Genomic DNA, 13,969 nt, shown 5'->3' on the forward strand with positions numbered 1-13,969 from the left:
GTTTAAACTATTTTTCGAGTTCTTAAAATAGTGGTCTCATAGACTATTTGTCCTTCTGCAACTGCCTGATTTCACTCAGCATAATGCCTTCTAGATTCCTCCATGTTATGAAATGTTTCACAGATTCATCATTGTTCTTTATCGATGCACAGTATTCCATTGTGTGAATATACCGTAATTTATTTATCCATTCATCCGTTGATGGGCACCTTGGTTGCTTCCATCTTTTTGCTATTGTAAACAGTGCTGCACTGAACATGGGTGTGCATATATCTGTTCATGTAAAGGCTCTTATTTCTCTAGGATATATTCCAAGGAGTGGGATCGTTGGATCATATGGTAGTTCTATTTCTAGTTTTTTAAGGAGGCGCCGAATCGATTTCCAAAGTGGTTGTTCCATTTTACATTCCCACCAGCAGTGTATAAGTGTTCCAGTCTCTCCACAACCTCTCCAACATTTATTGTTTTGTGTTTTGGGGATTATTGCCAGCCTCGGAGTGAGATAGAATCTCATTATAGTTTTGATTTGCATTTCTCTAATGGCTAATGATCATGAGCATTTCCTCATGTATCTGTTAGCTACCTGAATGTCTTCTTTAGTAAAGTGCCTGTTCCTATCCTTTGCCCATTTTTTAATTGGGTTATTTGTCTTTTTTAGTTGAGTTTTTGCAGTATCATGTAGATTTTAGAGATCAGATGCTGATTGGAAATGTCATAGCTAAAAACTTTTTCCCAGTCTGTAGGTCATCTTTTTTACTCTTTTGGTGAAGTCTTTGGATGAGCATAGGTGTTTGATTTTTAGGAGCTCCCAGTTACCTAGTTTGTCTTCTGCATTGTTAGTAATGTTTTGTATGCTGTTTATGCCATGTATTAAGGCTCCTAGCGTTGTCCCTATTTTTTCTTCTATGATCTTTATCATTTTAGATTTTAGATTTAGGTCTTTGATCCATTTTGAGTTAGTTTTTGTGCATGGTGTGAGGTATGGGTCTTTTCATTTTTTTTTTGCAGATGGATGTCCAGTTATGCCAGCACCATTTCCACAAGCCTTTTTAATGTACCACATTGTCTTTATGAAACAGTAGTGACAGACTCAAGGCAAATTATGAGTATATGCTAAATTAGAAGTTTCATTATATAAATTCCAGATTGCCAGTTACACATTCCTCAGTAATCCTGATAGAACCTTCCTGGTTCTACTGCAACTAAACATTAGTTTGTGGAATTCTGAGTCCTGAATTTAAGGACCAAAGGTTTCATTATTTCATTAAAAAAACAGCTTTGATGTTCAAGGAGAGTTTAAATCTTCTAAGGCCCATATTTTCTCCTGTGTCTTTCATAAACAACTCTGTTTTCAGAATAAACACCAGGGCAATTAGTTACCAACCTCTTAACCTGCCTTCTCCTTCCTGACCTTTTTTTTTAAATAATATTTTTTGGTGTTTAAGGTGAAAGTTTACACACCAAATTAAGGTTCCCATTTAACAATTTCTACACAAATTATTCACTGATATTGGTTACTTTTTTCATAATACGTCATCATTCTCATTCATTCCTTCTGGTTGTACCATTTTCAGCACTCTAGTTTCCCTGCCCTGTTACCTTCTCATATTTGTTTTAGAGTAATTTTTGACCATTTGGTCTCATATAGATGATTTCTTAAAGGTGCTTATTATCACAGGTGATATTATTTTATGAGCCAGTCTGTTACTTAGCTAAAAGTTGACCTCAAGGAATAATGTTGGCTTAAGGTTTAAAGGGTATCTCAGGACAACAGTCTCAGGGAGTCCTCTAGTCTCAACCGGTCCAGTAAGTCTGGACTTCTCAAGAATTTGAGTTCTGTTCTTATTTTTCTCCTGTTATATCAGGATCCATCTATCGTGGCCCTGATCAGAACAGTCAGTAGTGGTAGTCGGGTACCAGCTAGTTCTTCTGGTCTTAGGGTAGATGAGGCTGTAGTTCATATAGACTCTTGTTGTTAGGTGCCATCAAGTCAGTTCTGACTTATAGAGACTTGATGTACAACAGAACAAAACATTGCCTAGTCCTGCACCATTCTCAGAACCGTTGTTATGCCTGAGCCCATTATTGCAGCCACTGTGTCAATCCATCTCATTGAGGATCTTCTCTTTTTCTCTGACCCTCTACTTTACGAAGCATGATGTCCTTCTCCAGGGACTGATCCCTCCTGACAACATGTCCAAAGCATGTGAGACGTAGTCTCGCCATCCTTATTTCTAAGGAGCATTCTGGCTGTACTTCTTCCAAGACAGATTTGTTTATTCTTTTTGCAGTTTTTTTAGTATATTTAGTATTCTTCAACAACACCATAACTCAAAAAGCATCAATTCTTCTTCAGTCTTCCTTATTCACTGTCTGACTTTTGGGTGCATATGAGATGACTGAAAACATCATGGCTTGGGTCAGGTGCACCTTAGTCTTCAAGGTGACATTTTTGCTTTTTAGCACTTTAAAGAGGTATTTCGCAGCAGATTTTCCCAATGCAATACGTCACTTGATTTCTTGAATGCTGCTTCCATGGGCGTTGATTTTGGATCCAAGTAAAATGAAATCCTTGACAATTTCAGTATTTTCTCCATTTATGCATAGGGTCACTATGAGTCGGAACCAATTCAACGGCACCTAACAACAACAAACAACATCATGATGTTGCTCATTGGTCCAGTTGTGAGGATTTTTGTTTTCTTTATGTTGAGGTGTAATCCATTCTGAAGGCTGTGGTCTTTGATCTTCATCAGTAAGTGCTTCAAGTCCTCATCATTTTCAGCAAGCAAGGTTGTGTCATCTGCGTAACGCAGGTTGTCAATGAGTCTTCCTCCAATCCTGATGCCCTGTTCTTCATATAGTCCTGCTTCTCGGATTATTTGCCCAGCATACAGATTGAATAAGGATGGTGAAAGGATACAACCCTGACGCACACCTTTCCTGACTTTAAACCATGCAGTATCCCCTTGTTCTGTTTAAACGACTGCCTCTTGATCTATGTACAGGTTCCTCATGAGCACAATTAAGTGTTCGGGAATTCCCATTCTTCCCAATGTTATCCATTATTTGTTAGGATCCACACAGTCCAATGCCTTTGCATAGTCAATAAAACACAGGTAAACACCCTTCTGGTTTTCTCTGCTTTCAACCAGGATCCATGTGACATCAGCAATGATATCTCTCATTCCACCACCTCTTCTGAATCCGGCTTGAATTTCTGGCAGACCCCTGTCGATGTAGACCATTAGTCCTGTTGAACACTTTCTCTTCTGACTCTTTGGTTCCTTCTTTCTCTTTAGTTCTGGATGAGCAGAAACCAATAGTTGTATTCCTTCCTGATCTTTTAAACATCATGTTCCCAGGGTGTTCTGGGTCACTTCCTGCTGAGAATCCTGGGTATGGAGGCAGCACTGTCTTATGGCAAGAGTACCGAGCTGGAACTCAGCACACCTGTGTTTCAGCTTTAACGCTGCAGGTGACTGTGTTCAGGGGAGTAGCAGAAAGTGCTTTGGCATAGGAGTCATTAACAAATTTAGAAGGCCTTGGCCAAATCGCAGACATTGCTAGCTCCAGTTTCTCTGTCATTGAGGCCCTCTCATCAAATAAAGTAAATAAAATCATAGACCTTTCAGATCCTACAGCTTAGAACCATCTAGGAGGGAGACTAGATGGTTCTAAACTGCAAGCCGTGAACAGGTCTGTGATTTTATTTACTTTGGAAATATCACTTCCTATCTCTGGTTCTTAGATTGCCTTTTTGTGAAATGGAGATAATTCTTACTTGACTTATCCTGCAATAAGACATTGTGAATATGAAAAGAGAAAACAGGTGTGAAAGTGCTTTGAAAAAGTTCTTTTTTGTTTTTTTAAGAATTCTGCAAATGCCAACTATTATGTCTTCCATCTGACACATGGGCCCAGAGAAGTGAGTGACTTTCTCATGCTCACACAAAGTCGGTGACTAAAAGCAGTGCTCCCCAATTCAGTCTTTAGCACTTGAGAAAGTTCAAATTGGAGTTTCTCTAGAACTTCTAGTGGGCCACTGCAGAACATAGCATTTCTGTGTTCTAAAGGGCCAGGTTAGAGGGTGGGGGCTGGTGTGGAGAAGGACATACATCAGTCAGGAGTGCATGGGACACTTTCCAGATGCATGTCCCAGAGCTTGCAGAAAGGCAAAGAGAATGAGCCCAATCCCAGCCCCCAGGCTGGAGGAGTCTGACTATGCAGGGGAGCCATCACACAAGAGGCTCCTGAGAAGGCCACATTCCTCACCCCAGAGGAGACGAACCGGCCCTAGGTCAGAGGAGGGGTCCAGCACTGCAAGTGGGAACAATCAAGGGAGGGTTTGGGGAGAAGACAGGATTGGAGCTGAGTGTGAGCTGGAGACATGGAGAAGGGAATTCTGGAGAAGGATGAGGGAAGGCTCCTTGAGAATCTCCAGGTAAGTTCAGGAGACAAGCAGTGTGGTCTAGCTGTGTGGAGTTCATGGGAGGAGACTAGAAGAGAAAAGGTTGAGAGCTTTAACAGTCAAGACCCTTCTGATACAGGCCACAGAAAGTCAACCTTTAAGCAGCGTAAATGAAAACGGGGGCATTTATCTGCTGGAATAACTGGTAAGCCCATCAGTAGGCCAGCTTGAGGCATGACTGGGTCTGCTGGGTGCCTCCTGAGGCCTTTCCCGCTGGTGCTGTGCCCCTCCGCCCTGGAAAACCACAAGCAGTGCCAAGTTTCACAACAAGCAGCAGCCTCCCTACTTGCACCAGCGTGAAATTCCAAGAGAAGGCCCTGGTTGGCCCCTTCTGGGTCTAGCTCCTTCCAGAAGCAAACCCTCCCTCTCCCGCCAGGCCCATGGGGTTGGGGCCATGGCCTCAGAGAGTGGAAAAGGGTGGTCTCCCCAAAGAAGGGTCGTGGGCTGCCGGTACATCTGCTGTGTGCGACAGTGAGGATGAAGGAGGCGGTGCCGGGTCCAGGCCGGGGCTATGGGCAAGCAGCTAACATCTTCCTTCTGTCTCTCCCTCTTGGGTTCTGGAGCAGAGGGGATCGTGATCAAAACGGAGGAACAGGACGAGGAAGAGGAGGAGGAGGAGGAAGAAGAGGAGGAAGAGGAGCTGCCCCCACACCTGCAGACCCTCGGGCAGCTGTCCGGGCGGTTCGAGGCCAGCATGTACCAGGCCCCGCTGCCGGGGGAGCTGTCCCCCGACGGCGAGGAGAGCCCCCCGGCTCTGCAGCTGGGGAAGCCGGCCATGAGGAGGCTGGCGCCCGCGGCGCACGGCGAGCGGCACCTGGGCGAGGGCCGCGGCCCGGCCAGCCAGCAGCAGCGCAACCGCCGCGGCGGGCGGCCCTTCACCTGCCTGGAGTGCGGCAAGAGCTTCCGGCTGAAGATCAACCTGGTCATCCACCAGCGCAACCACGTCAAGGAGGGGCCGTACGCGTGCGCCGAGTGCGAGGCCAGCTTTCGCCACAAGCAGCAGCTGACACTGCACCAGCGTGCGCACCGCGGGCCGCGCGCGCCGCCCTCGCCCGAGCGCGCGCCCAGCCTGCACCCCAAACACGCGCTCAAGGCGCGCCCCAAGTCGCCCGGCGCAGGCGGCGGCGGCTCCAAGCCCTACCAGTGCCCCGAGTGCGACAGCAGCTTCAGCCACAAGTCCAGCCTGACCAAGCACCAGATCACACACACGGGCGAGCGGCCCTACACGTGCCCCGAGTGCAAGAAGAGTTTCCGCCTGCACATCAGCCTGGTCATCCACCAGCGCGTGCACGCCGGCAAGCACGAGGTCTCCTTCATCTGCAGCCTGTGCGGCAAGAGCTTCAGCCGCCCGTCGCACCTGCTGCGCCACCAGCGGACGCACACGGGCGAGCGGCCCTTCAAGTGCCCCGAGTGCGAGAAGAGCTTCAGCGAGAAGTCCAAGCTCACCAACCACTGCCGCGTGCACTCGCGCGAGCGCCCGCACGCCTGCCCCGAGTGCGGCAAGAGCTTCATCCGCAAGCACCACCTGCTGGAGCACCGGCGCATCCACACGGGCGAGCGGCCCTACCACTGCGCCGAGTGCGGCAAGCGCTTCACGCAGAAGCACCACCTGCTGGAGCACCAGCGCGCGCACACCGGCGAGCGGCCCTACCCGTGCGCGCACTGCGCCAAGTGCTTCCGCTACAAGCAGTCGCTCAAGTACCACCTGCGGACCCACGCGGGCGAGTGAGGCGGGCGCCGCGCCGCCGGGGTCGGGGTGGTGTCCTGACAATAAAGTGATGAAAGCAATCAGCGCGGGGGAGTGATTTGCCGCCGCCACTCGGAGGGGCGCGCGGGGCGACCTAGTTGGGGGTAGAACTTTCTAATTCCCTTTTGGATACTGTGGTTCTCTTTGATAATAATAGAGTAATTTTTAAAAAGACGAGCGTTTCCTGTTTGCCGTTTTTGTTTGCTTCTGAAGGGGGGGGCGGAGAACGTGGCCCGAGGGACGTGTGCCTGGTGTCCACGGAAAGGCTTGTGGAGAACCTTTGTGCTGTTCCTGCGTTGGGAGGAGGGGGTGCAGATCCCGCTGGGGCGAGTTTATACCCTGGAAGGAGAGGCAGGAGTGACAAGCTTGGAGTCGTGAAGCGGCTAAGGAAGGGAGAGGGCTCCTGGCTGCAGACCCTCGAGTGTGGCCTGGGTGTCAGCGAGGCGGTGGGCGTTCAGGACTCGGCCGCCTTTGACTAGAATGATGGAGGGAGAGCGACAGGCAGCGTTGTCGTGGGCTGGAAAGACGGTCCTAGAGGTACAGCTGGGTCTGAGCGGCTCCTGCCGGGCTTGGGATGCAGCTGCCCTCAAGTGCAGCTGATGGAGACATAGCCACAGGGAAGAGGTGCGAGGCTGCTGGTGCCAATCTTTGGGGAAGCCACAAAAGGCATCAGTCAGAACATTGTTTTTGAAGGTTACACCAAGTTTCTCTTTAAACCTGTTGAATGCATGAAACTGTCCCAGCTTTGGTAGCTATTTGGAGCCCTGGTGACGCAGTGCTTAAGAGCTCAGACTGCTAACCGAAAGGTCGGCAGTCCAAATCCAGCAGCCACACCTTGGAAACTCTATGGCGCAGTTCTACTCTGTCCTGTAGGGTCGCTGTGAGTCGGATCGACTCCACGCATGGGTTTGTTTGTTTGTTTGTTTGTTTTTTCCAGTGAGGCATAGGAGAAATTGCAGACATATTACATTGCCTGAGAGCTGTTTACTCTTGCTCTGGGTGTCGCAGTGGCCCAGAGAGCGGGCGTTAAGGGCAATGTGAGGGGACAATTTACGGGGAGTAGTAGAGTGCCCAGCTGACCTGAGAGGAAAGAGGTGCTGGAGCTAGGCACAGTACGTTGTGGACCCCGCTGGAGAGGCAGGTGGGGCCAGGAGACCAAAGGGGGCTCGAAAAAAGGGAATTCGGAGGAAGAAGGTGAGACATTGTTGAAGGGGCCATCAGTCCCTCTCCCGTCTATTATAAAAAAAGATGCATAAACTGAAGCACAGAGAGGTGAGTGATGGCCCAAGAGTTCATATTTGAAAGCATATAACTTCTCTGTTTACACTGCAGTTTTTCTCTGGACGATGATAGGACATGGGTGGCTGGGGGGTGGGAGGAGCGGCCAGAGGAAGGAGCAGAGGCCTGGGTTGGCCCACGGGGCTGCAGAGGAGGCCAGTCCCTGTGCTGAACTCAAGATGCAGCTGAAGAGCTGAGACAGAGATACAGGCACGGGTAATTAGGTTCGTGTACAGTAATGCTGAGTGCAGAATGGTGGATGAACGCAGGGCAGAGAGATGAGGAGGGAGTCTGGGGGTGGCCAGGACAGTGTCTCCAAGGAGGTGGAGTCTGAGCTGTCTGGCAGGGTGCGGAGGATTTGTGTAGATGAGGAAAATGAGGAAGGCCTTCTCTGTGGCAATAGCCTTACAAGCAAAAGTGTGGAAAGTGGGGTCAAAGTATGATTAGGGATCAGTGATTAATTAAACCCACTGGACTGGAGAAAGGGCTTGTCTAGAAAAAACAGGGTTGAGAAGGCTGGCTTGGAATAGGCTCTGGGGGTGCTGAGGGGTCTTGGATTAGTGCTTCCCAAGGATGGAGTTTGAATTTGACCTTGAATGAGAAACGATTGCTGAGCAGGAGAGAGATGTGATGCAGGAGAATTAACCTGCTGGAGAAGGAGACCTCGCAGTCAGAGGCAGGTGGGAGAACCAGAGTGTTAACTTGGAAGGTCACAGATCATGGAAGCTGTGGATGGAGGTGGAGGGGATGGCAGAGAGATGGTTCCTTTGAACATCAGGATATTTGAAGCCTAAAGTGATGTTAGCAGAGGTATTTTGGAGGTATTTGGTGGAGAGCCATCGGTGCTCAAACTCTTCACTAGTCCTGGAATTTGAGGACAAAGGAGTGCTGGAGATGTTGATCCCACAGCAGTTTGGTATCTAATCCCAGTTAGAGACTTAGAGTGTAGCTCATTGGTTACATGCAGTTAGCAGGACAGCCTTAGCATCACCATTGGAAGCAAGTGGGAACAGTACTTGTGAGCCTTCCTCTCCCCAGGAAATCTGGTTTGTAAAAGGATTAACCCAAATAGACTGGCAGTTTTTATGTGGAGCTGGGCTGTAAGGAGTCTCTACTGCTCCCTCCCGCTTTTGGCTCTAGCCCCCTCTTCACGCCTCCTTCCTCCCAGGCACTCAGTGCCCTGTGTTCCTAAACCATCCCTTTCTGCCCTGACTCCCCGCCACCAGCATGACTCTCACTTTCCTTCTGCTATAATTTCAGCTGGCGGCCAGAGACCAACACCCACTAGGGGATGGTCACTTAAGTCTGACACGCTCTAGAGTCAAACAGATACGGATTTAAACTTCTGACCTTGCCACTTAATAGTTGTGTGACCTTGAACAAGTTAATTAACTTCTTTGAACATCAATTTCCTCATCTGTTAAATGGGGATAATAAAGATCCCATTGTTCTAAGGATTAAATAACATAAAGAATGAGTCCGTAGTAAAGACCTTGGCACATACTAAAGTCTCAGTAAAAGTTTGCTAATTTCATTACTAGTTTATGTCTAATAATAGCTTAACTGAGTAAAAACAAGTCCAGGTAGGCGGTGTGGTAGTGTTGTAATTAAAATAATGAATCTGTGAGAAGAAAGTTTTCTTAACAGGTGGAAGCTGGAAATTATTTTTGTGTGAGGAAGTTCAAATCAAACCACACAGGCAGCTGAGTGGACAGGGGTTTAAACTCAACTGTCCACCACATGCCAGTGTCTCAGTGGGTTAGTGCTCACCTCACAGGTGTTCTGCTCTTCGCTAGGTGCCCTCAACTCAGTTATAAAGCCAGACTTCTGAACTCCTAAGTCGTCAGTTGCCATCGTTCTGGTGGAACTGTGTGCCAGAACAAATAACTGCCGTTTATTGAATGCTTCTCACTTTCAGAGCCTTTATACACATTTCCTCATAATTCTGAAGTATGCATTATTATACCCAGGCAACAAGCTTGGGGCTCAGAGACGTTATATAGGCTCAAAGTCACACAGCAACCAAATGGTAGAGCTAGGACTTAAACTCAAGTCCTTTTGGCTCCAAAGCCCACGTTTTTTCCCTGGGACCTGAATGGTTATTGAAAAAAGAAAAGCCAGTGCCTGTTTCAAATTATGCCATTTTGCCCTCGAATTTTTTTTTTTTTAAGATCATATTGGGGAAAATAGAATATATCACACAGAGCACGCTCTGAGATGTATGTTTGCCAAATGATAAATGTAGCAACAGATTAAAAAAGAATTTTAGGGAAGAACTTGGAGTTGAGCCCTACCGTTCTGCAGCTGGAGAGAGGAGTTAGCTGTCTGTTCTGGCTTACTCACGCGGCCAGTGAGAGCAGCAGGTGGAGCAGGATGAGGTCTGGTGCCTTATGGGGTGCTCAATGAAGTCCTCCCTCCCCAGTATTTATTAAGCACCACCTGTGTGCAAAGCTGTGTGCAGGGCTCCATGGAGAAGAACGGAAGGATGAGAAGACTGTCTACTGCCTTGACAATCCTTAGAATCTGGTGGAGACTTTGTGGCCTGGTTGTCTATACTGAGCTTTTGGTGGTCTGGAAAAGCCGGGGCCCTTAGGGAGACACTGAGGCAGCTAGCTCTGACAGGGAGAAAGAGCCAACTCTTCATCCTTTCTGCGTTCCTCTTTTTAGTCAGTGTAGCATTAACTAGCCAGGTGTCTGTGAAAGACCTTTCCTGAGGCACTGTTGTGGCAGCTACTCAGATTAAGGGATCAGGGACGGAGGCCCTCCAGGCCCTACTGTTGTCAGGGCAACAGTGAGTCAGGCCAGGGCCTCTCCTCCTGCCTTCTGGAAAGCATTTCGCCTTCAGTAGCCTCTTGTTGCTTCCCAATCATAGTGGGAACTCATAGATTTAAATTAAAAAAAAAAAAATCTGCATTTACCACTTCTAGCTGGGTTCCTTGAAATGGGTATTTTTAGTTAAAACATAGAATCTAACACTTTTATTTCTATAAAGGGTAACTCCAGGTTAAAAGAATAAGGAGGGAAGGAAGGGAAAGAGAAGGTGAGGGAATATTAAACCTAGTCCCACTGAAAACCTTACATGAAAACTTCCTGTCAGAAATCAGACCTAGCCTCGGGTTTCTTAAGGATAATAATAATAATCACTATGATTTATTGAGTCTTACTTGTTCCAGGCACTGTACTAAGTAAGTGCTTCTTTCATCTTGTGACAACCTGTGAAATCCGTATTTATATCCCCTTTTACAGATGAAGTTTGGAGAGGTTAAGCGATTAGCCCACGGCACATGGCCAGAATTTAAACCTGAGTCTGTGGGACCCAAAGTATGTGCTGTTAAGTGCTGTTATATACTGCCTCCCAATTTCTTCAACATGGATCCTTAATAAAGAAGGCAAAACAGTTCTATTTCTCTCTGATTTGCAGCCCTGACTGCCCTGTGGACATTGCGTGGAAGCTCTGACCCTGGTTGAAAGCAGGCAGCTGCTTGCTGGCTGGCCCAGCCAGGGCAGTGTTGGGTCGGGCGGCACCGTTCGCTGACCAGGGTGGAACAGATGTTCCCAGGAGCCTCGATGGCTGGGGCACAGATCTTGCCCCAGTGTCAGACCGAGCCCCTCTCTTCCTGAGGGACTTGGGGAAGACAGCTACCTGTTCAGGCAAGAGGCCCCCCTTCTGTGTTTCTCTTGGGACCTAAGAAGCCATTTGCTGAGCAGTCGGAGAAGTAGTTGGCTGAGGAAGATTATTATAAGGGAGATGTACCTGCTCCCTTAGTAAAAGAACATGCACACCCTGGCTCTAATCCTCTAGGCATGCGCTACCTTTTGGGGTTCTCACCATTCCCTCCACCACTACCCCATGAATGAAACCCACTGGTTTTCTTTCTAAAACAATCCCTGGATTCTCAAAATAACTCGTGTATTATAAGACAGGAGTGTCATGACTGTCTATTAATTAGGGTAATGGAAAGTTGAATTTTAATGACAAGATATACCAATGAAAATTCCTATCCCTACCAGTAATTTTATTTAAAGAATGAATATTAGGACAACAGACTGTTTCCTTTTATAATCAGTACAAACTAATAAGTATAAAACCTTTTTAAGAACTAAATTCAATCAGTTTTTTATTTACAGGATATACAAATACTAAAATTATGCGTTCAAGGGATTGAAATTAATTAGATTTAAGCTAAACTCAATTAAGAAAATTAAGCAGGTTATGAAACATGACATTTGCCATTCTTCCACTGACAGTACAATCCACTCCATGGTTCCTTATCCGTTTTTTCTGTAGGTAAGTTATTTATACAAAATCTAAGATCTATGATAAAATTGTTATGTATGTATTATCCTATTTTGATTGACAGTCATCACTGAAAATTAGCACATTTACTGTGTCAGAAGTAACGGCCGTAAGTTGCTTTGCATAGATTCCCCTTGAACAATTTAATAACAGTGAATGTACAAAAAAAGAGTATTAGTGTTTTTTCCTCCACTTTCATCTAGTGGATTGCTTAGTTTATCTTGAATTAATCAATGCCTTACCAAGCCAAAGGTTTGTTACATATTTTGAAATAAATCTGGAAAAAATTAAGCCTCAAACTTTTCAGAGTACTGCTAAAAAAAGCAAGTCAATATTCAAATTAAATTAAGCCCATCTTTAGTATATTAAATTCAAACAGTAGACATACACACACATTGAGAGAAATAGACACATTTTTTCTTGCCCAAATTTGCGCCAGCTCGTCAGAGTCTCGGAACAAGAATTAATCGCATGCAAACATGCTTGGGTTTTCATTCCACCAAGAAGGTTAACTCACATTAGTATGCAATAGTCACATTATAGAACTTCAGAATTTTATTTAAAATCGCTCCCGTGAAAATATCATTCTTTTTCTGAGTGTAAAAGGAATTTCTGAGCTCTAAACAATAAAAATTATCTTTTTGTTAAAGGAGCCCCTTATTTCTCAAGGAGAAGATGACAAGTCTCTTCCATGAGTGTAACAAAGTCCATTTCCTTTAACGCCTTGTATGATGTCTCTTAACCTGTCTCCACAGCTGTGAAATTAAATGATTACTTGGAAGAGTTCATCCGTTGTCTGTAATATAGTACTGTATTTTAGAATCGATGTCAGATTCAGGACACAAAATCTTTATCAAATCTGTAATGACTGGCCAAATTTTTGACTTTCGTTTTCACCTCCAGAATCCCTTGTTTAAATAAAATTGTTTTCAGAAGCTAAATCCATAAAACAACTAAGGCAGAGAGGCTTGGGTTGGGAGAGGGAGGCAGCCAAGCCTACCTTCTCAGCCAGCCCCCAAAAGTCTTGAGAAGGGAGCAAGCTTCAAAAACCCTGTCCTGGGCATGTCATGATGACTCTTTCCCTTGCTTGAACCTTTCCCAGTCTTAAACTCTGTATGTTTAATTTATTCAGTGACACATTCCAGCTTACTTAAATCTTTGATGGAGCAGAGTGTTTCTTAAATTCATTTCTTCCTTTCAGTGTATAAATGCATTTCCATTCACCATAAACTCTAGTAGTTGGCAGATGTTCCTATCAGTCCCTATAACCTTGCCAGTGAAACCTCATGCGCTAACTTCCACCAAGAATTCCTAGATGTCAGGGGACAATAGTAACACAGATGTCCTGAACTCCATCAGCAAGTTACCCAAAACCAAATCAAATCCATTGCCAGCAAGTTGATTCCAACTTATAGAGACCCTCTAGGACAGAGGAGAACTGCCCCATAGGGCTTCCAAGGCTGTTATCTTTACAGAAGCAGACTGCCACGTCTTTCCCCCAAGGAGCAGCTAATAAGTTCAAACCATTGACCTTTCTGTTAGGAACCAAGTGCTTAACCACTGCAGCACATACTAGATAATAAATGTTAAGTCAATGAATAAGCACAGGTGACAAGGTGCAAAAAAAAAACACAACGCTCTGCCCAGCTGGGATGGAGACTATATTCTTCACTAAAGCTAATCTAAAACTTTTAAAAGATATTAAAAACCTATCTTATCACTCCCTCTGCTATTTCAGCCCAAGTAGCAGGTAGAGTCCCCAGGACCCTATGAGGTATAAGCAAAAAACCAAACCCAGTGCCATCGAGTCGATTCCGACTCATAGCAACCCTATAGGACAGAGTAGAACTGCCCCATAGAGTTTCCAAGGAGCGCCTGGCGGTTTCGAACTGCCGACCCCTATGGTTAGCAGACTAGCACTTAACCACTACTCCACCAGGGTTTGTCACAACCAAATCCTCTCGCTATGATTGCAGAGTGCCTGGTGTGATGATAGAAATCCTTCTCAGACTGCCTTGCCCTTTGAAAAAAGGCCAGTTGCTCCCCAGATAAGCGGGTGAGAGGTCAGCAGCACTCTTATCTATGGAGATAGAGCCATTGGCACTTCGGTGGCATTTCCGGGGCAGTACCCCGTTCCTCAAGTTCCCAGCAAATTGTCACTCTTCTCTGTTTGCAC

At 46.2% G+C, this 13,969-nt stretch overlaps 1 protein-coding gene across 2 annotated transcripts in view; it reads left to right on the forward strand.

Moving 5' to 3' along the window:
* ZNF777 (zinc finger protein 777) overlaps window positions 1–13,665 on the forward strand; it is a 42,017-nt gene extending 28,352 nt beyond the window's left edge. Inside the window, exon 6 of one of the 2 annotated variants that reach the window (XM_064289559.1) lies at window positions 5,035–13,665. In XM_064289559.1, the coding sequence (XP_064145629.1) occupies window positions 5,035–6,200 (1,166 nt within the window). In that variant the 3' untranslated portion in view covers window positions 6,201–13,665. The remainder of the gene's footprint in view (window positions 1–5,034) is intronic. The other variant, XM_064289560.1, reaches the window with a different exon arrangement.
* The last annotated feature ends 304 nt before the right edge of the window (window positions 13,666–13,969 follow it).

This window comes from Loxodonta africana, chromosome 8 (genome assembly GCF_030014295.1).
Source record: "Loxodonta africana isolate mLoxAfr1 chromosome 8, mLoxAfr1.hap2, whole genome shotgun sequence".
Classification (NCBI taxonomy): domain Eukaryota; kingdom Metazoa; phylum Chordata; class Mammalia; order Proboscidea; family Elephantidae; genus Loxodonta; species Loxodonta africana.